The 19876-nt window shown below is 53.0% G+C and overlaps 1 protein-coding gene across 1 annotated transcript in view; it reads left to right on the top strand.

The window, feature by feature from the left end:
• The window catches only part of ARHGEF19 (Rho guanine nucleotide exchange factor 19), a 399335-nt gene that overhangs the window by 243980 nt on the left and 135479 nt on the right, over positions 1–19876 (top strand). The window contains exon 5 of the mRNA XM_086921910.1: positions 13976–14055. Within this exon, the coding sequence (XP_086778036.1) occupies positions 13976–14055 (80 nt within the window). The remainder of the gene's footprint in view (positions 1–13975; positions 14056–19876) is intronic.

The raw sequence follows: 19876 nt of genomic DNA, 5'->3' as shown, positions 1-19876 counted from the left end.
CTCTGAATTAAGCAGAAAGCTCTCACCCAGTCAAGAGATCAGGGCTAGATCCAACACCGTTTTTTAGCTCACTGCACCATCCCAGTTTCAGAACCTGGCTGTATGCAAATTAGTCTGTTCCTGTCCCAGTGCATGATGGGAACAGGGCAAACCAAACTACAAAAGCCAATTCTTACACTGGGAAGGAAACAAGCTCCCGGGGACCGGTTTCTGGCATTACAGCCGTCTTCGGCCCGGTTTGCTTGAATCCTGATGGTGCAATGAGCAAGGGTCTCACATCTGAGAATACCCTTCCACGCTTAGGGTGGACAAAAATATTTACAACAAGGGGTGGTGAGGGACAGAGTCTCTGAATTAAGCAGAAAGCTCTCACCCAGTCAAGAGATCAGGGCTAGATCCAACACCGTTTTTTAGCTCACTGCACCATCCCAGTTTCAGAACCTGGCTGTATGCAAATTAGTCTGTTCCTGTCCCAGTGCATGATGGGAACAGGGCAAACCAAACTACAAAAGCCAATTCTTACACTGGGAAGGAAACAAGCTCCCGGGGACCGGTTTCTGGCATTACAGCCGTCTTCGGCCCGGTTTGCTTGAATCCTGATGGTGCAATGAGCAAGGGTCTCACATCTGAGAATACCCTTCCACGCTTAGGGTGGACAAAAATATTTACAACAAGGGGTGGTGAGGGACAGAGTCTCTGAATTAAGCAGAAAGCTCTCACCCAGTCAAGAGATCAGGGCTAGATCCAACACCGTTTTTTAGCTCACTGCACCATCCCAGTTTCAGAACCTGGCTGTATGCAAATTAGTCTGTTCCTGTCCCAGTGCATGATGGGAACAGGGCAAACCAAACTACAAAAGCCAATTCTTACACTGGGAAGGAAACAAGCTCCCGGGGACCGGTTTCTGGCATTACAGCCGTCTTCGGCCCGGCTTGCTTGAATCCTGATGGTGCAATGAGCAAGGGTCTCACATCTGAGAATACCCTTCCACGCTTAGGGTGGACAAAAATATTTACAACAAGGGGTGGTGAGGGACAGAGTCTCTGAATTAAGCAGAAAGCTCTCACCCAGTCAAGAGATCAGGGCTAGATCCAACACCGTTTTTTAGCTCACTGCACCATCCCAGTTTCAGAACCTGGCTGTATGCAAATTAGTCTGTTCCTGTCCCAGTGCATGATGGGAACAGGGCAAACCAAACTACAAAAGCCAATTCTTACACTGGGAAGGAAACAAGCTCCCGGGGACCTATCCTGCAAGGCTCCGCATCATTGTCGATGACAAAACTCAGTTCTTCGACACCCCGGAGGATGTCTGTGCCTGGCTCGAGCTTTACAGGACAGGGAAAGATGGCTTCGGCTCCTCGTCCCAACAGGCAGATGAGCCGGAACAGAGACGGCGATCCAGGAGGATCAGGAATCGCCGCGGCCGCACGGGAGGGCCCTCAACTGCAGAGACGTCGTCGGAGCGGAGGGGAGTGTTGGAGGTATTGTCGGAGTTGTCTGGTGCACGGGACGAAGCCATTGAGGAGGAAGAAAACCCGGGTGATGAGGAGGCGCCATCGGAATCGGAGGACTCAGTGACTGGTAGTGCCCATACACCGGTGATCACACCGAAATCGGTGGAGGACCTTTTGGATGGACAAGGGTAACGGGGTGTGCTGCCTTATTTTGGGAGGGGGCCCGGCAGGGGGGAGGCGGTTGCCGTCCATTGCTGCTGACAAGGAGGGAGGGAGGGGTGGGGTGCCCCTGTTTCTCCCCCGAGGGGTTTTTGGCACTGTTTAGGGCTTGTTTTAGTCCTGGTGGCCTGAGCGCCGAGGGCCCACTGCCTCCGCCCGGCCCGCACCTGGCCCTTAAGGCCTTCCTACGGTGGCGACCGTAGGATTAGTAGGGGTTATTGGGTTCATGGAAGGCGAGGTTTGGATGGGATCTGGATGGTGCAGTTTGGGTCCTGTTCTGGGGTGGGTGGGTGAGGGTTTGGTTCGTTCTTGGGTTGTTTGGTTTTGGTTGGGGAAAATGGCCGCCATCAGTGCTGGGAGGAATGATGTCTTTTCTTTGTGGGGACCCGGATGGGGGGACTGTGCGAGAACAATATGGGACAATGGCTGATGTTGCTAACTTGAAATGTGTTACTTGGAACGTAAGGGGGCTTCATACTATGTCCAGGCGCCACAAAGTCCACGCTTATTTAGTGCGTAGGGGAGTGCAAATGGCGCTGCTGCAGGAAACTCATCTGAACAAGGCGGAAGGGGCGGCGCTACAGCGTAGATGGCGGGGGCAGGTCTTTTCCACGTCTTACTCCGCATATGCTAGAGGGGCGCTAATATGGATCAGAGCAGGGGTCCCCTTCCAAGTCACGAGAACAGTGATAGATCCAGAGGGGCGTTACGTGGCCATCTCGGGCACTCTGGGAGGGAGGGACTTGAACGTTTGCTGTGTGTACGCTCCTAATATGGACCAGACTGCCTTCCTTTCCAGGTTATCGGGCTCGTTGGCCCACTTCTTCTCCGGGCCCCTTCTGCTTGGGGGAGACTTCAACTCCGTAGTGGACGTAGACATTGACCGCTCGCATCCGCCGCTTCCCGATTCTCCGGTTCGTCGCACGGCTAAGGGTCGTCAGGATTGACAGACCCGCTGGGGTTTGACGGACATCTGGAGAGCGCATCACCCCGCATCTAGGGATTATTCATACTTCTCGAGCCTTCATGAGTTGCATGTCAGGCTGGATGGCTTTCTTGGGCCGCCCGAACTGGTTTCGGCAGCGGTCCGATCTGAGTACTTGTCCAGAACCATTTCGGACCATAACCCCCTCCTGCAGGACCTTCGCTGGTTCCCCGGGACGCCGGCGGTGCCCACCTGGAAGCTGCGACCCGAGATTCTTGAGGACGGTGTTTTCAGGGCGGACCTGGGGGACAAGGTATTGAAATATTTTGCGTCCAACGGCGGCACCGCGAGTACACGAGCGTTAGAGTGGGACGCTTTTAAGGTAGTGGTGAGGGGTTACTGTATTTCTAAGAAGGTGGGCATGAGGCGCGTTATCCTAGCTGACTTAGATGCAGCGGACCGGAAACTCCGCGAGCTTGAAATTCGCCGCCCTGGACACCCGGAATTGCAGATACGAACGGCGGAGGCGAGGGAAAACGTAGCGGCAGAGGTCGAACGACTTCGCTGTTTCGACTATAAGGCCTATACGGTCCGATCCATCGCAGAGGGAGACAGATCGAGCGCGTTATTGGCATGGTTGGCCAACCCTACGCGCCAGTCCCAATTAACGACAAGTATGCGTGAGGCAGACGGAACCGAGGTACACACTCAACCGGAGATTCTTAGCTGCTTCCGGCATTATTATGAACGTTTGTACCGCAGTCGCTCCGCACGAGACCCTGACCGGCTCGATCATTATCTACGTCCACTGGAGCTCCGCACAGTGGAGCAAGAAGTGGCGAAAGCCCTGGGATCCGACATTGAATTGGGGGAGATCCGCGGGGTCATTAAACGGATGGCGAGAAACAAGACCCCGGGCCTGGATGGCCTACCTGTGGAGTTTTATGCAGCTTACGCTGACCTCCTAGCCCCCCGATTATTGGTGGTCTACAGGGAGGCGAAGAGGCTGGGGCGACTCCCGAGCTCGATGTGTGAGGCGTTGGTGGTCCCTCTCCTCAAACCGGGTCGAGACCCGTCCGACCCGGGGTCTTACCGTCCCCTATCGATGTTGACGGTGGACTATAAAATACTGAGCAGCATCTTGGCCTCGAGGCTGCTGGGACACATGAGTTCCCTGGTGCATGAAGACCAAGCTGGTTTCATCCCACGGCGAAACACGACTATGAATATTCGTAGATTGTTCCGTTTGCTAGGGGAACCATTTGTGGAAGCCCCGTCCCCGGTCGTCTTGTCGGTGGACCTAGAGAAGGCTTTTGATAGCCTGGAGTGGGACTACCTCTGCACGGTGCTGCGGAGATTCGGCCTCGGGGAGGGCTTTATCAGGTGGACCGCGGTTCTCTATGCCTCTGCATCAGCCAGGGTCCGGGCGGGACCGCTAATTTCCTCGCAATATCCGGTAGAACGAGGCACGCGGCAAGGGTGTTCATTGTCCCCACTTCTCTTTGCGCTGGCGGTGGAGCCGCTCGCGCTGCACCTTCGATCGGGAGCCCACTATACGGGCTTGTGGACGCCTGCGGGCCCGCATTATGTTTCCCTGTATGCGGACGACCTGTTGCTCTTCCTAGAGGACCCGCTCGAGGCTGTACGTGGAGCGGCGGTGGCGCTCACAGAGTTCGGGGAGGTCTCGGGCCTCCGAGTGAATTGGTCCAAGACCTGTCTCTTTCCGGTACGCAAGGGTGCTCCCGCCCCTGCCCTAAGTAGGGAGATTAGATGGGAACCCGACTGCTTTAAGTACCTTGGAGTATTCGTCTATCACGACCAACCCGACCTCCTGGATGGGAACATTGCCCGCAGCATTCGAGCACTTCGAGGCTGCATGGACTTTTGGGCCACGCTGCCGCTTTCGGTGGCGGGACGGATAGCCCTGCTTAAAATGGTGGCGCTTCCCCGGCTATTATATTACTTCCGGACCCTACCGATTTGGGTCCTACCGGCCACGTTTCGACTGTTACGCTCTATGGTGGTCGGATTCCTCTGGGGGTCGGGCCGCCGGCGGGTGGCCCTCAAAACCCTGATGAGGCCGAAAGACGAGGGGGGGCTCGCGGTGCCGGACTTTGAAAAGTATTATCTGGCGGCGCAGCTCCAGACCTTCACCCAGGAGATCGCCAGGGAATTCCGGGGCCCGGAAGACAGGAGGGGGACGGGCATGGCCAGGCATGTTCTCTCCTTTATAGCGCTGCGACAACGTTTGGCCCTGCGGGATTTGTCGATGGAGGAGCGGACTGTCCGCCTGTGTTGGAATCGGGCCCACGCCCGAGGCCAACTGAGAACGCCATATGCACCTGAAATACCGTTGGGGATGCTGACGGCCCTCCCCCATGGAGGGGATTGGTCACGTTTGGCGGCCTGGGAGGATGCCGGCTTACAGCTGGTTGGAGATCTGTACGAGGACGGAGCGCTCTTGTCCTTCCAGGATCTTATTGACCGCTTCGAGCTCCCCCGGGGTGACTTTCTGCTACACTCGGCCATTGTCAGAGCGATCCAGGCACACTGGAAGAGCGGGCAGGAGGAACCCCCCTTATCTCAGGTGTGCCAGTACGTGATGATGTCGGCGGGCACGGTGAAGGCGGTCACTTGCCTTTACGGCAGGTTGATTAACGAAGGGTTGGCTCCTCTCGCCACTCTGAGAAACCGCTGGGAGGAGGACATTGGCAGGGAGATCCCGGAGACGACCTGGTCCCAGTTGGTGAGACGAGCTTGGAAGGGCACACGCAACGCCCGTTTTCAGCTGGTCCACTATTACGTTCTCCATAGAGCGTACCTGACCCCAGTGAAAATTAGGCGATATTTTGCCACGAATTCGGCGGAATGCCCTAGGTGCCCAGCTCAGGAAGCGGACCTCCTACATATGTTATGGGCCTGCCCAGGACTGTCATCTTACTGGCAGGAAGTAAAGAAGACTCTGGAGGAGGTGACGGGGAGATCCTTATCATTTGATGCGGCGGTGGGGCTCCTACACTGGTTCCCCCATACCCCCAGGAATAAAATTTCTAGTAAATTTATCGACCTAGGGCTCCTCCTTGCTAAACGAGAGGTGACCAGGAACTGGAAGGCACGAGTTGGTCCGACAGGCAGCAGATGGCACAGTGAGCTTTTGAAGTGGGCGGCGGGGGAGAGCGCGCTGAGATATCAACTAGCTTGGAGGCAGCGTAATGAGAAAGCGCAGGAGGCCGCGTTGGAGTGGGAAATGTTGGTGCAGGCCCTCAGGGATTATTGTGCCCCCAGCGACTCTGAAGGTGAAGAAGCGACTCGCCCCGAGTCCCGGTAAACATTTGCACTGTTAGTCCTATTGCTTTCCCCGTGGGTCCTATGGCAGATCCTGTGGCGGTAGCTCCCAGACGCTGGTGGCGGGGTTGGGTGGGGTTTCTTTTGGTTAGTAGTATTTTGAGGGTGGGGGTTTCTTTTTGGGTTTATAGGCTTGTTTGGAAAAGCAGATGACGGACAGTGGATCATCCGGACCAGCTCAAGCGTCCTGCTGAGCCCCCATTGCATTTCGCCGCCCGACCCCAGGGTTGTGGGCCGGATGGCTGTGTACGGTACTTACGGGGAGGGGCTAGGGGTTTTATTCTGTTGATATTGCTTGTGATACAATGCTGGTCGATATTGTAACGATTTACTAATTCCTGCAATAAAAATATATTAAAAAAAAAAAAAAAAATGATATTTTGCTAAAAACCAAGGTATGTTACAAACCCACTGACTGTAACAATTTGGTAAGGTATGACAGTTTCAACCCGAAGTCATTGGAATATAATCTGTCGGTCGGCCAATTTCTTGAACTAGGAGAAATTACACTGACATAGGTGATAACGAACTACATGCTGACTTGTTGATAACAAACTGGAGCTAAAAGTTACCCTAACAACCTCATAAAGAGAGCCAGAAAAAGAGCTCGAAACAACCTGAGACAACCCTTCCTACCGACCTTTGAGAAACCCAAGAATGAACGTCTCATATGCGTCACTACTTAGGGGACACATTCCAACTAGATCTAGACAATTGTCTCCATACATTGGAAGATCCTATCTTCCGGCCCCTTGGATCTCAAAAAAACAATATTCTCTTTTAAACAGGGAAAATCACTGAGAGAGTTATTGATGCTCACCAGACCAAAGCCTTCTGCTCCCATCCAACCTATCATTTGAACTCTCTGGAATTTGTCCCCAGTGGTAGGCCCCTACCCATGCGGTCACTGCAACATTTGCCCCTGACCAAACAAGTGAAGGAACTTGATTGAGGTTTAGTAACAACCTGGTCCCTAATTTTGACTCCACCAATTAAGTTTATGTACTGATCTGCCCATGTTGTCTGAAATACACTGAAATGACCACCAGAAAGATTCGTACTCGGGTCAGTGAGCACAGTAGCACTTTCAGGTGCAAAAAGACAATCACTAAGTTGATGCGCCATTACCTCACCATGGAGCACACATAGAATGACTTCTCTTAGGTCTTAATTGATAAGATGCCATCATAAGCATCAGAAAAAAAGTTGTTCAGTTATGAACAACGTTGGAACTACAGGCTTATGAATTATGAGTTCTACAGTGCTGAACTACAACATCTCATGGCCCCAGAAGGGTGGGAAACTTAGTTAATTAGACACAACCAAGCAGGTTATATTCAGCTCTTCCTGTTCCCCAAATAATAAGGCAAGCCAAAAAGAGGGCAAAAAACATGGAGGTTGCCATGCAGCCATCACATGCATTACACCTTTACATATATGGTTACTGCAGCAGCTTTTTAAGCACAAAACAGCCATCCCTCTATGGAAACTCATTAGGTTACATCCGGGAATTAGGTATATCAATTCTAATAAAAAAAAATACTGTCTGAGGTTATGCAACCCTATCCTAGGACCAGATTACCACAAAATCGCTTTCGATGGTGCAACACACCCTTACAGGTCTATCACACTCAATTTGGAGACCTTCACATGGTTGTTCCATTCAGGGATGCACTCACTTGGACCAAAACTCCCTTGATCCTTCCACGAAGAATGGGGTCACGCCCAGCTTCTGTACTTTGTGCGGCACAGGATCCAATCACCTTTCTCCATTATCCCTTTTAACGCCTTGGCCGCGGCGCGAATTCCGCCACGGCGCTGTGCGGTGGGGATGAGCGTGGCACTGCCATGCTCGTGACGGAACCACACCGTCATGAGCCACGGGCGGCATGTGCTCATGACGGCGTGGTTCGGTCACGGCCCGCCCGCTCAGGCGGGGAATTAATGCTGCGTGGGCGGAGCAGCCGCAGCATGACACAACCACGCGGTCATTAGCACACGCTGCCCGTGGCTCATAACAGTGTGGTTCCGTCATAAGCAGGCAAGGGGTTAAGGCTGCCTCGTGCAAACACTAGTTTTTGGGCGGTGGTCATGGCGAAAAGCAGCAGGTTCCACAGGCAGGCACTCCTACCTTGGAGAAGTACGTAGGGGCAAAAGCGATATATACTTGAGGTGTCTATGCTTTTTTTAGGCAATTTACCTAGCACTAAGTGCTGTTCGAGGCATTAGCCCTCAGGGCATGGAGGCCCGGCTCACTTTAAACTAGTGGACATCCAGTTATCTCTGCAGTACAGAAAAAACTTGGAGGCTGTCTAACACGGGGGTCCGCCACATCTCGTACTGTCCATGTAAAGGCATGACCGCTCACGTCACTACTCGGAGCATACAGACAAATATAGCTTGTTAAGTTACTTAGATTCACATCATCATGACGGATATATACGCTCTATGACATATTAGCAACTGTTTCACCTTCCAAACCTCTGGAATACCGCAGTAACTAGTGTAATATGTGCTAGCCAGCCCGCATAAGATTCATACTTTGATACAAAATTAACAGGACACACAGCCCCCAGGGTGACCCATTACCATTAACTATGTTATGCTTCTGTCACAAGTGTTTGACTATAGGAGTGGGCCTCACACTAGACGTGCATGATCTCCAAACCACCCGTAATTAAGGTAAGAAGTATGACTGTATGTTTTTGAAAAGAAAAAATGTGCATGCTCACTTGTGCAGTATATGCTTGCAGTGGTTTGCCATGCTTCACCGTATAGCATCATTGTATATAACACTAAATGAATGTTTTAACTGTGCACAAGTCTGATACAGACAGGTGGTTGATGCCTGTTGGCAGATGCTAACACAAGACATCTCCCCATCGGCACTAGCTATCATTACAGTTGATTATTTACATTAGAGAATTAATGTCCTACACTAAAATAACTTTTTGGTGCATCCATTATTATTCCTAGATTTTCTCCTTTAAGAATTCAGAAAAAAGGTGAGAGCCTTAGGCCTCATTTTTAAGTTTCGCCTAAGTGAAAGCCTGCGCACTGCGCAGGCTTTCACGCAGGTGAAAACCTAATGAGAACAGTAGAGTGGCTTTGGGATCCGCCCTCTGTTCCATTGGCTAGCTCCATAAATGGAGGCTAGCTATTGGAACAGAGATCTGTCCGTCATGGCCGGACCAGATTCGTGGGCGTTCCCGCGATTTCTTCCCTCTTCACCCTTTTCGCATCGTCATCGCGGCCGTGGGCGGGGTTTATTTTTTTTGGGCGTCCAGGTTTGTTTTCGTCATTCCGTGGCTGACCGCCGCCGGAGGAAGTCCAGGTCCAGGTGAGTGCTTTCCGTGTGCCCGTTCGTTCCCGCACCCCCCTCCCGCTGTCCGTCTTCCAGTTCCTGCCCCCCCTCCCGCTGTTCGTGTCCCCGTTCCCGCCCCCTCCCGCTGTCCGTGTGCCTGCTCGCCCCCTCCCGCTGTCCGTGTGCCTCCCGCTGTCTGTGTGCCGTGATGCTTATTTTCGAAGTTTTATTTTTAAAAGCGCAGAGGGCTTCAAATAAGTCCAAGTGCAGATTTCAGTGTTCTCGTGGCAACGTTCACACAAAACCTGTTGGTTCTGGAAACGACCAGATCCTTTCTCCGAGTTGCAGATGTCCCACTGAGTGCTGAACGCTTTTTATAGTTGTGTGACACCTGCGTATTCATGTTACTCGCTGAGGTGCTGTTGTCCTGGTAATGGCGAAATGTTTGAATGATCTTGTGCGTGTGCTTATCTTTGTTTTCGTTTGTAGAGTCGGGCCGTATGGTCATCTTCAGCTTTTCCTCCTTGACATGCGTTATCACGTTTTTTTCCTGATCTAATATAAGCACAAACCATTTCCTCAGTTCCTGATCTAATAAAGGCTTTAGACGTGTGTTTCTTTTAGGAAGGAGACCGTCACTGAGTAGAACGTCCTCCCTGCCTGCTCTTTACCAGGCTTTGCCCCCGAGGCCCGTGCGTCAGGGCCTTTGTCATAGGGCACGGAGAGACGAGCGTCACTTCAGGCACACACGGAGAGCATATCAAACCAGGGCTTCTGCTCACACAGAGAACACTACGAACACACAGACGACAGCCCACATGGATTCTTTTTTGTGATGTGTTCAGATGTAAGGAATTACATTGAAACCAATGATAAATAATAGTTCATGCCTACATTATATCTCTGACGCAGTGGAAGATGGTAATGCATTTTGTAGGTCAGGGTGGGTTTTCACGCCATAACTCACGTTGCCTTGATTACATTTGAGAATGATATAAATGGCCACAAAAAAGCACAGTTCTTAAGCTAGTTCAGTATGTCTGTTTTTTAAGGACCGATCTATTACGTGCGCAAGATATAAGCGCTCTACCCAGTAAAGTTCCTACTGGATTTTTTGTTGTTGTCTAAGCTGCTGAGTTACCATCAATTGATTAATGCACGTGCCGACAGATGCTGCGTCAGTTGCACATTTCTTGTTTAAAACCCACCATGACAAACCAATAGCTAACTCGGTGGCAAATACTAACTTGACATCTGTGATGTCCAGCTTGCGAAGCAACTATACAGTGGCTGCAGGCACAACATGTTTTTTCCTAAACGAATTGATGCAGACTGGAATCGTTTGAGTAGTTTTATGTTCCGTGAAATATCCGTTCTGAAAAAGCAGATATTCTGTACTGAGTCTGTGTGTCCGATGAATCCCAGTTCCCTCACCGTGGTGTGCTCATCGTCTTGGCTCTGAGTGAATGATCCCTTCTGCTGACTGAGTTCTTCAATGGCGTCCCGATGAACCAGCAGAGTCTTTGTTTTCTCTGTGTGAATCAGACTGTTGGTAATTGCTTGTGGAATACTTCCAGTCCCTAGCAACCAATATTTAATACTAATCAGATTTTTTTTAAAATGTGTTCACAGATTTAGTACTACACTTTACAAAACAGTATACATATATATCATTATTTTAAGCAAGCTATGTTTTACCACTCGATTTATTTAGTGGTACCCTGACTCAATCTGAGGTGACCAAATGCTGCGGTGTCCTTGCCAAAGCGCATACAGAAGCCACCGACCACCGCAGAAAGGAGTGGCAAGCTATTCATTCATTTCGCCATCTCCTACGCTAAAGAAGAGCCGTGTTGTATGGAAGTGGAACGACAGACTGGCTCTTGCTTATCTCCAGAGTTGAACGTAGTGCCGATTGAGGTGGATACACTGAACCATTAACCAGGCGGGCAAGCCAACGAATTGGCTCTCTTGGCTTGGATTGGCTTGGCTCTCAGAGCAGGCAGGCAGGAGGCTCGGCAATTACAAGCACACGCCGGCAGCGAGCCACACACCTCCCCGGCCCCCTCCCGTGGAGCCTGTTTACTGAGCAGAAAAGGCCAACCCTGGAGCATCACCACCGGCGTGCCGAGGAGACGGCACAGTCCGGCAGCGATATAGGCTCCTAGATGTATGCACGTCAACATGCACACTGCAGAGGCTGGTGGACGACCTGGCGAGCACAAGACATGGGGCAGTGATCACTTTCATCCTTCACTAACAGATTCCCCCCAACTACTGCCTGATGCCTCAGTTCATCCATCATGAACCTTCTCCAAGCCCCCTGTTTCTGTCTGCTCCAGTGTGTGTGTGTGTGTGTGTATGTGACTGCTCCAGAGTGTGTGTGTGACTGCTCCAGAGTGTGTGTGTGTGTGACTGCTCCAGAGTGTGTGTGTATGTGACTGCTCCAGTGTGTGTGTGTGTGTGTGTGACTGCTCCAGTGTGTGCATGTGTGTGTGTATGTGACTGCTCCAGAATTTGTGTGTGTGTGACTGCTCCAGTGTGTATGTGACTGATCCCGAGTGTGTGTGTGTGACTGCTCCAGTGTGTGTGTGTGTGACTGCTCCAGTGTGTGTGTGTGACTGCTCCAGTGTGTGTATGTGACTGCTCCAGTGTGTGTGTGTGACTGCTCCAGAGTGTGTGTGTGACTGCTCCAGAGTGTGTGTGTGACTGCTCCAGTGTGTGTGGGGGTGTGTGTGTGTGTGTGTGTGTGACTGCTCCAGTGTGTGTATGTGTGTGTGTATGTGACTGCTCCAGAATGTGTGCGTGTGTGACTGCTCCAGTGTGTGCCTGCTCCAGTGTGTCCGTGCATGTGACTGCTCCAGAGTGTGTGTGTGTGTGTGTGTGTGTGCTCCTGGGTGTGTGTGTGTGTGTGTGACTGCTCCAGGGTGTGTGTGTATGTGACTGCTCCAGAGTGTGTGTGTGTGTATGTGACTGCTCCAGAGTGTGTGTGTGTGTGTATGTGACTGCTCCAGAGTGTGTGTGTGTGTGTATGTGACTGCTCCAGAGTGTGTGTGTGTGTGTGTGTGTATGTGACTGCTCCAGTGTGTGTGTGTGTGTGTGTGACTGATCCAGTGTGTGTGTGTGTGTGTGTGTGACTGTTCCAGTGTTTGTGTGTGTGTGTGTGTGTGACTGCTCCGGTGGGTGTGTGTATGTGACTGCTCTGGTTGTGTGTTTGTGGAGGGCTCTGGGTGTGTGTGTGTGTGTGGCTCTGGGTGTGGGTGTGTGTGGCTGGCTCTGGGTGTGTGTGGCTGACTCTGGGTGTGTGTGTGTGTGGTAGTAATTGCTGTCTGCTGAGCTCGTCCGTAGGGTACAATAGTTCTCACATTTGCGAGAGATTAAGCTATTGGCAATGTAAATGACAATGCCATTTATTTATCTGTTTTCAAAATCAACACATAAATAAAAATGTTGTCATTTACAATGCCAATAGCTCTAACTTCTCCAAAGGCGAAACCGTTGCATTGTAATTGCTTGTTACACATGGTACAAATGAGTAGACAGACAGGAATGCTAACAGCCCAAACGAAGGCCTCAGACCCACATGGGCTTTAAATGTTGGCTGAAACATGTTGGCGTTTATGGGGACAATTGAGTCATGAACACTCATACAGACCCACCCCTTGACCTGTTTTTATCTTTGTCTAGGGTACTCAAATAATAAAGGAAATTCCCTTGGGTTTACACTGAGACATGTTTACTGTTTTTCTTCTGTATCCCTGCTTTAAATCCAGTAGTGATTTATATAAAACGTCTGACTTCGCTTGAGTTTGCAGTGAGGCAACATACTACCAGGGTGTAGATAGGCACCGATGATGAAGCATACCACTATATAGGGGGTGAGGTATCTACTCCAAAGTCTTTGGATTTCCCACAGGACCTCTCTTTGAAAATCTGGTCAAGTTGCCCATAGATGTATGAAGCTGTGCTAAGGAGGACACAACTAGGATTCTCTCTCTCTCTCTCTCTCTCTCTCTCTCTCTCTCTCTCTCTCTCTCTCTCTCTCTCTCTGTAAGAAGTTATCTATATTACCCCAAGGGCTCTAAGAATACCAACACAGGAAATTAACTAGTTTGTGATACAACAGAGGTCACCCACTTTGAAATCCACAATGTCTGTGTCTACCAGTTTGAGCATTGATAGCTGGAGGGACCAATCTCTCCCACACACACTAATCCCTTAGTGCACCATTCCCTCTACCCAAGTCAGGCAAAAGATGTAGCCAAGCTCACTGAGGAAACTCAGCATTCCCCCAAAGCACTCACCTTGGTCTGAGATAGGACAAAACTAGGAGGATGCTGGGAATAAGAACTTGTTTATGGTGTCCAGCTAGGGATGGGCAGAGCTTCATTCTCATCTTTCCTAAAGTATTTTTCCGTCTCAAGATGTGTCAGATTCACCTCATATGTAATAACTAGGGCGAAGGAGGTGGAGGTAATGGGTGCGGTGAGAGGAAGGTGATGGAGTAGAGGGCAAGGGGGGAGAAAGGACGAGAAGGAGGGAGGTAGGAAAGGAATTAGACAGATACTCTGCCAGGGGATCTAAAGGTGGTGAATAAATACATTATGACGTTGCTAGTAGCTGCTTTCTGCATCCTGAAAAACTAACGATAGCAACGCTCTTTGCCATACCGTGGAACTGGACATAGGCACTGATGAAACTAATGACAGCCACTTCTTTCTTGCAGAAATGACTGTGCAGAGGACAGGGAGCCCGGACGACGGCCTTTACGATGCTTTCGGCGACAGTCCAGGTTTCTGCTGAACTGTAAGCTGGTGATGCTCCCTCTCTCTCGCTCTCTCTCTGCGTGTTGATTTCATGCATGTTGATTTCCTGTGTGTTACTTTGTTTGTTTGTTCTTTTCTATGCCTGAATGACCTTGGATGTCGTTTTGTGCTTGCATGCACATGTGCTTTTGTACGGCAGTATGTTTTGCTTTGAATTTAGTAGCAGTTTTGCTGAGCACAGACCAGGCCGATGCTGATTTCGGAGAGGAAGCGCTGTAAATGTTTGTGGATTCACCACGTGCCTCCGGAGAGTGTTCTGATCTGATTATACTTTGCATCATCCCCAACAAGTCGTCTGTATTGCCGGCTCAAGTCCCGCCCTGTGAGGGGAGGTGAAGCATGATAATATAGCAATCTGAAAGAAACAGGTTAGTATTAGATTCCTTACCTTAGAATATCCCCAGGCGTCAGTCTGGATCCGGAAACTTTTGCGTAGCAGTACCCCTGCGCGTCGGTAGGCGTTTGTCTGCAGGCGTCCCCTGCGGCTCCGCGTCTGTCGTCGGCATTGTGCGCCGTGATGACGTCGCTGGAGTATATAGACGCCGCCTCCGTGCGCTGACGTCAGTTCTTCTTTTTTCCGCGCCAGATAGCGCAGATCCGAGAAGTGCCGTACTCCGGTCTTTTGACTAACTTTTTGATCTTTGATCCTTTTTGAACTCTTCTTACGGTGCCGGTAGGATGCCCGGTTTTAAGAACAGTGACGACTGTGAGCGAACGATGTCGGTCACAGATCATCACCGACTCTGCCTCCGGTGCCTGGGCCCCGACCACGACGTGGACGCCTGCGTCGATTGCCGGGCCTTGACGAATAAAGCTAGACGGGAGCGGTCCCGCAAGCTGCTTGAGCTCCGGGTGTCGGCCCCGCGTCGAGAGCGGTCCCGGTCCGGCCGGAGGTCAAGGGAGCGATCGAGGGAGCGGTCGCGGGGCCGTCACGAGCGCTCCGGGAGTCGTCACCATTCATCTGGTTCCTCAGGTAGGAAGCACAAGAAGTCGGGGCGTCGTCATCGTACCCCCGACTCCCCCGACGCTCGCGCGATGCGGCCGGGGGTTCGGGTAGCCCCACCCCCGCGGCTCTGCGTGAGTCGCCGACGCGGCCTGCTCCATACCCTGCGGTCCCTGGGCAAGGCGCGTCGCCTGAGTAGATATTATTATTATTATTATTATTATTGCATTTATTGAGCGCACAGCTACCCCGAGGTTTCCCGGCGCTTGCCTTGGGAACCCATCCTGGCTTTTCCCTGTGAGATAGCCCCTACTGGGCATCCCCAAGGTGAAAGCCAGGCATCCCGCCGCAGGGGGGCCATTGTGGAGATTAAGCAAGCTTAATGCCCAGAGTTGCAGAGTGAGAACCCATGATTAGAGCAGGCACCGAAGCGAGAATTATCGAGTCTGTGGACATTTGAGCTCAAGACCCTGCCGCGTCGGGAATTGAACCCTGGTCCCAGGTCTGACCTCAGCTTCCGGGTCTGCCTGCTCTACACCGTGAGCCACACTTCTCCACAGATAGAGGCGTTCCTCATGGCCATGAGGGCTCTGTCTCCTCCGGCAGGTTCCGCGGCGCCTTCGGGCCCTGTGGTCCCGTCCGGGGGCCCTAGCGGTTCGGGTGTTCCTGCCTCGACGCCGTCGGGTGCTCCGACCCCGGCGCCGCAGGGGCCCTCAGGGTCGACGCCGGCTGGTCAACCGGCCTCTCCGGCGCCGATTCCATCGGGGCAACCCCTGGCGCCGCCCCCGCGCGGCGCCGGTTCTCCGGCGCCGGCTCTGGGCGGCGCCGCCCCCATTCCCTCTCCGACGCGGAGTCGGACCGGCATCGTCCGACGCCGGGCTCGACGCCGATGGGGCCTGTGAACCCCGAGGAGCCGGTCTACATTGTTGATTCCGAGTATGGTGAAGATGTAGATTACGGAGAGGAGTGGGAGGGGTCTGAGGACCCTCTGACACGTGAGTGTCAGTACGACATGGACTGGACGGGTGACTTGGGTGACGCCAGTGGTCTGGACGACTCCCCCAACCCTGGCTTTGTCTCGCCTCCTACCGTGGCTTCGGAGGAGGGGGCAGCTTATTCAGTGGTGTTGATGAGGGCTGCCAAGGCCTTAAACCTTGTGCTCCCCGTCGCGGCCGTGAGGACTAACATCCTCACTGAGATCCTCAAACCGCAGTCATGCCCACAGGAGCCACTGCTGCCGTTCAACGAGGCCTTAACTGACGTTCTTTTGGGCACGTGGTCCAGGCCCGCTTCAGGTTCGCCTGTTGACAGGAACGTGGCCAGACGCCACCGTCCGTGTTCGGACGACCCCAAGTTTCTGTCCACCCATCCCACCCCTGAGAGTCTGGTGATCCAGGCCTCCACTTCCCAGACCGCATTCCCGTCGGCCCCGCCCGACAGGCAATCTAAGAGGTACGACCAGTATGGCAAAAAGGTCTTTTCGTCCCTGAGTCTGGGACTGTGGTCTTGCAACACCGCGTGCCTCTTGGGCCGCTACACCCACTCTCTGTGGGATACGGTCGCTGACCTGCTGCCTGAATGCCCGCCGGAGGTACGGGCTAAGCTCGGCAAGGCTATGATTGAAGGCCGAGACGCAGCAAGGTACTCCATCAGGTGTGGTCTTGATACGACCGACTCACTGGGCAGAGCGATGTCCACGACGGTGGCGATTCGTCGCCACGCCTGGCTGAGATCCGCCAACTTCTCGGCAGATGTCCAGAATGCATTGATGGACATGCCGTTTGATGGCGGTCGCCTTTTTGGCGACAAAGCGGACCACGCGCTGGAACGCTTCAAGGACTCCAGGGTCACGGCCAAGTCCTTGGGTCTCTCGACCCAGCTCCAGCAGACGGGTTTGTTTCGCTCCTTTCGTGGCCAAGGAAGGGGCGGTCCCACACGTGCTGCCAGCCACGCGCCGCAACAGACTTATCAACGCGGTGGCGGCCGTGGAAACCGCCGTGGTGGCGGTCGGGGACAGCGGCGAGGTCAGACCACACCTCCCCCCGCAGCATCCGCCTCTAAATCCTCCTAGTCCGTGCTTTCAGGCCCATGTGACGCCGGTGGGTGGCAGGGTTCGCCATCACCTCTCCCACTGGCGCACGATAACATCAGACAGGTGGGTGCTGCAGCTCGTCCGAAGGGGCTACTCCCTCCCCTTCGAGACCACTCCTCCAGCCATGCCACCGCAGAACCACTGTGTGTCGGGGGACCACTTGACACTTCTGCAGGAGGAAGTTATGGCCCTCTTGGCCAAGGGGGCCATCGAGCGCGTTCCTGGGCCAGAAGTAGGACGTGGTTGCTATTCCCACTACTTTCTGGTGCCCAAGAAGGACAAAGGGGGCCTACGTCCTATCTTGGATCTCAGGAGCGTCAACGGCTTCCTCCGGAAGGAGAAGTTCAAGATGTTGACTTTGGCTCAGGTCTTGGCTGCTCTCGACCCACAAGACTGGATGGTAGCGTTGGACTTGCAGGATGCGTATTTTCACATCCCCGTCCTGCCGGCCCACCGGCGTCACCTGCGGTTCACGGTAGGCCACGAGCACTTTCAGTTTATCGTGCTCCCCTTCGGCCTTACCAGCGTCCCACAGGTGTTCACAAAGGTGATGGCGGTGGTCGCAGTCCATCTGCGCAGGTTAGGGGTTTCAGTCTTCCCCTACCTCGACGACTGGTTGTTGAAGGCGGGCTCGCCCCAGACAGTCGTCCACCACCTTCAGATGACGGCAGACCTCCTGCACGAGCTGGGGTTTTCCATCAATGTGCCAGAATCACACCTGTGTCCCTCTCAAAAGCTCCTTTTCATCGGAGCGGTTCTCGACTCGGCGCAGTTTCGGGTTTATCCTCCGGAACGGCGGGTCCAGGATATATAGGCTTTGATTCCCATCTTTCAGCCGTTATCCCGGGTTTCGGTCAGGTTGACGCTGCGGCTGCTGGGACTGATGGCCTCCTGCATCCTTCTGGTGCATCACGCCAGGTGGCGGATGCGGGCTCTGCAGTGGGACCTGAAGTTTCAGTGGGCCCAGCATCAGGGCAACCTGTCCGACCATGTCTAGATCTCAGAAGGCACTGCAAGACAACTGCAGTGGTGGCTTACGGACCACGAGTGGGTCAGAGGCAGATCCCTCTCCCTTCCCCAACCGGAGCACGTTGTTGTGACGGACGCGTCCCTCCAGGGCTGGGGAGGCCACCTGGGAGAGGCAGAGATCAGAGGCATCTGGTCTCAAACGGAGTCCCGGCTCCATATCAACCTGTTGGAGCTCCGGGCGATTCGTTTGGCACTGAAAGCATTCCTCCCCTTTGTCAACGGGAGTGTAGTGCAGGTGTTCACGGACAACACCACCGCCATGTGGTACTGCAACAAGCAGGGCGGGGTGGGGTCGTGGACCCTTTGCCAGGAGGCTCTGCGCCTCTGGCAATGGCTGGAACGTCAGGGTGTGACTCTGACGGTTCAACACCTGGCAGGTTCTCTGAACGCCAGGGCAGACGAACTCAGCCGTCTGTGCTCGATGGATCACGAATGGCGTCTGAACTCGGACGTGGCGCAAGGCCTCTTTCGGCAATGGGGAGAGCCTTGGTTAGATCTATTCGCCACAGAAGAGAACGCGCAATGTCATCAGTTCTGCGCGTTGGAGTTTCCAAGACGGCACTCGCACGGCGACGCCTTTCGGCGCAAGTGGAGTTGCGGTCTGTTATACGCCTTTCCGCCTATACCACTTCTGCCCAGAGTGCTGAAGAAGATCAGGCGCGACCGGGCCCAAGTCATCCTTGTGGCTCCGGAATGGGCTCGAAGGTACTGGTATCCCGAGCTACTCAGCATGTCAGTCGGTCCCCCGATCCGCCTGCCCCTTCAGGAGGACCTTCTGTCGCAGCAGCAGGGGACGGTCCTCCACCCGAACCTGTCCAGCCTCCACCTCCATGCCTGGAGATTGAGCGGCGACAGTTGAGGCCATTTGACTTGCCTCCTGAAGTCTGTGATGTGATTCTGGCAGCCAGGCGTTCCTCCACGAAATCGGTATACGCCTGTCGGTGGAACACATTTGTGGCATGGTGCACAGCAAAGGCTGTGGATCCTCTTCTGCCCCTCTTTCTGAGGTTCTTCTCTTCCTTCTTTCTCTTGCCCAGCAGGGCTCTGCTCTGGGCGGATGTATGACGTTACTCCGCATACTTTTACTCCGCATACCGTTACAACGCGACTTTTACAACGCATACCATTACAACGCATAGCGCTTTGAGGTGCTGGATAGTGGTAAGTATAATTTACTATTCTAACTCCAGTCCCCGTGGACCCTAGGGAAGGTGTTGGATAGTAAATTATACTTATTCCCTATCCTAGAGCGCCCCCCAGCGCAATGCGTTGTAATGGTATGCGGAGTACAAGTCGCGTTGTAATGGTAGTGCGGAGTAAAAGATGCGTTGTAACGGGTGTATACCCTCTGGGCACTATCAAGGGCTACCTTTCTGCCCTTTCGGCCTTTCTGAGGCTGCCTGATCAACCTTCTTTGTTCAAGTCCCCCATTGTAACAAGATTCTTGAAGGGCATCACACACATGTATCCACCTGTTCCGTTTGTGATGCCCCAGTGGGACTTGAACCTGGTTCTAACATTCTTGGTGTGTGCTCCCTTTGAGCCCCTTCATTCCTGTCCTCTCCGTCTCTTGACATTAAAGACGGCTTTCCTGGTTGCCATCACCTCTGCCAGGAGAGTGAGTGAGTTCCAGGCTCTTTCTGTCAAACCCCCTTTCCTGTCTATTCATCCTGACAAGGTGGTTCTGAGAACTGGACCTTCTTTCCTGCCCAAGGTTGTCTCTGCTTTTCACATAGG

The sequence above is a fragment of the Lissotriton vulgaris genome, chromosome 5 (assembly GCF_964263255.1).
Source record: "Lissotriton vulgaris chromosome 5, aLisVul1.2, whole genome shotgun sequence".
Lineage (NCBI taxonomy): Eukaryota > Metazoa > Chordata > Amphibia > Caudata > Salamandridae > Lissotriton > Lissotriton vulgaris.
This window is presented reverse-complemented; position numbering and strand designations above follow the sequence as displayed.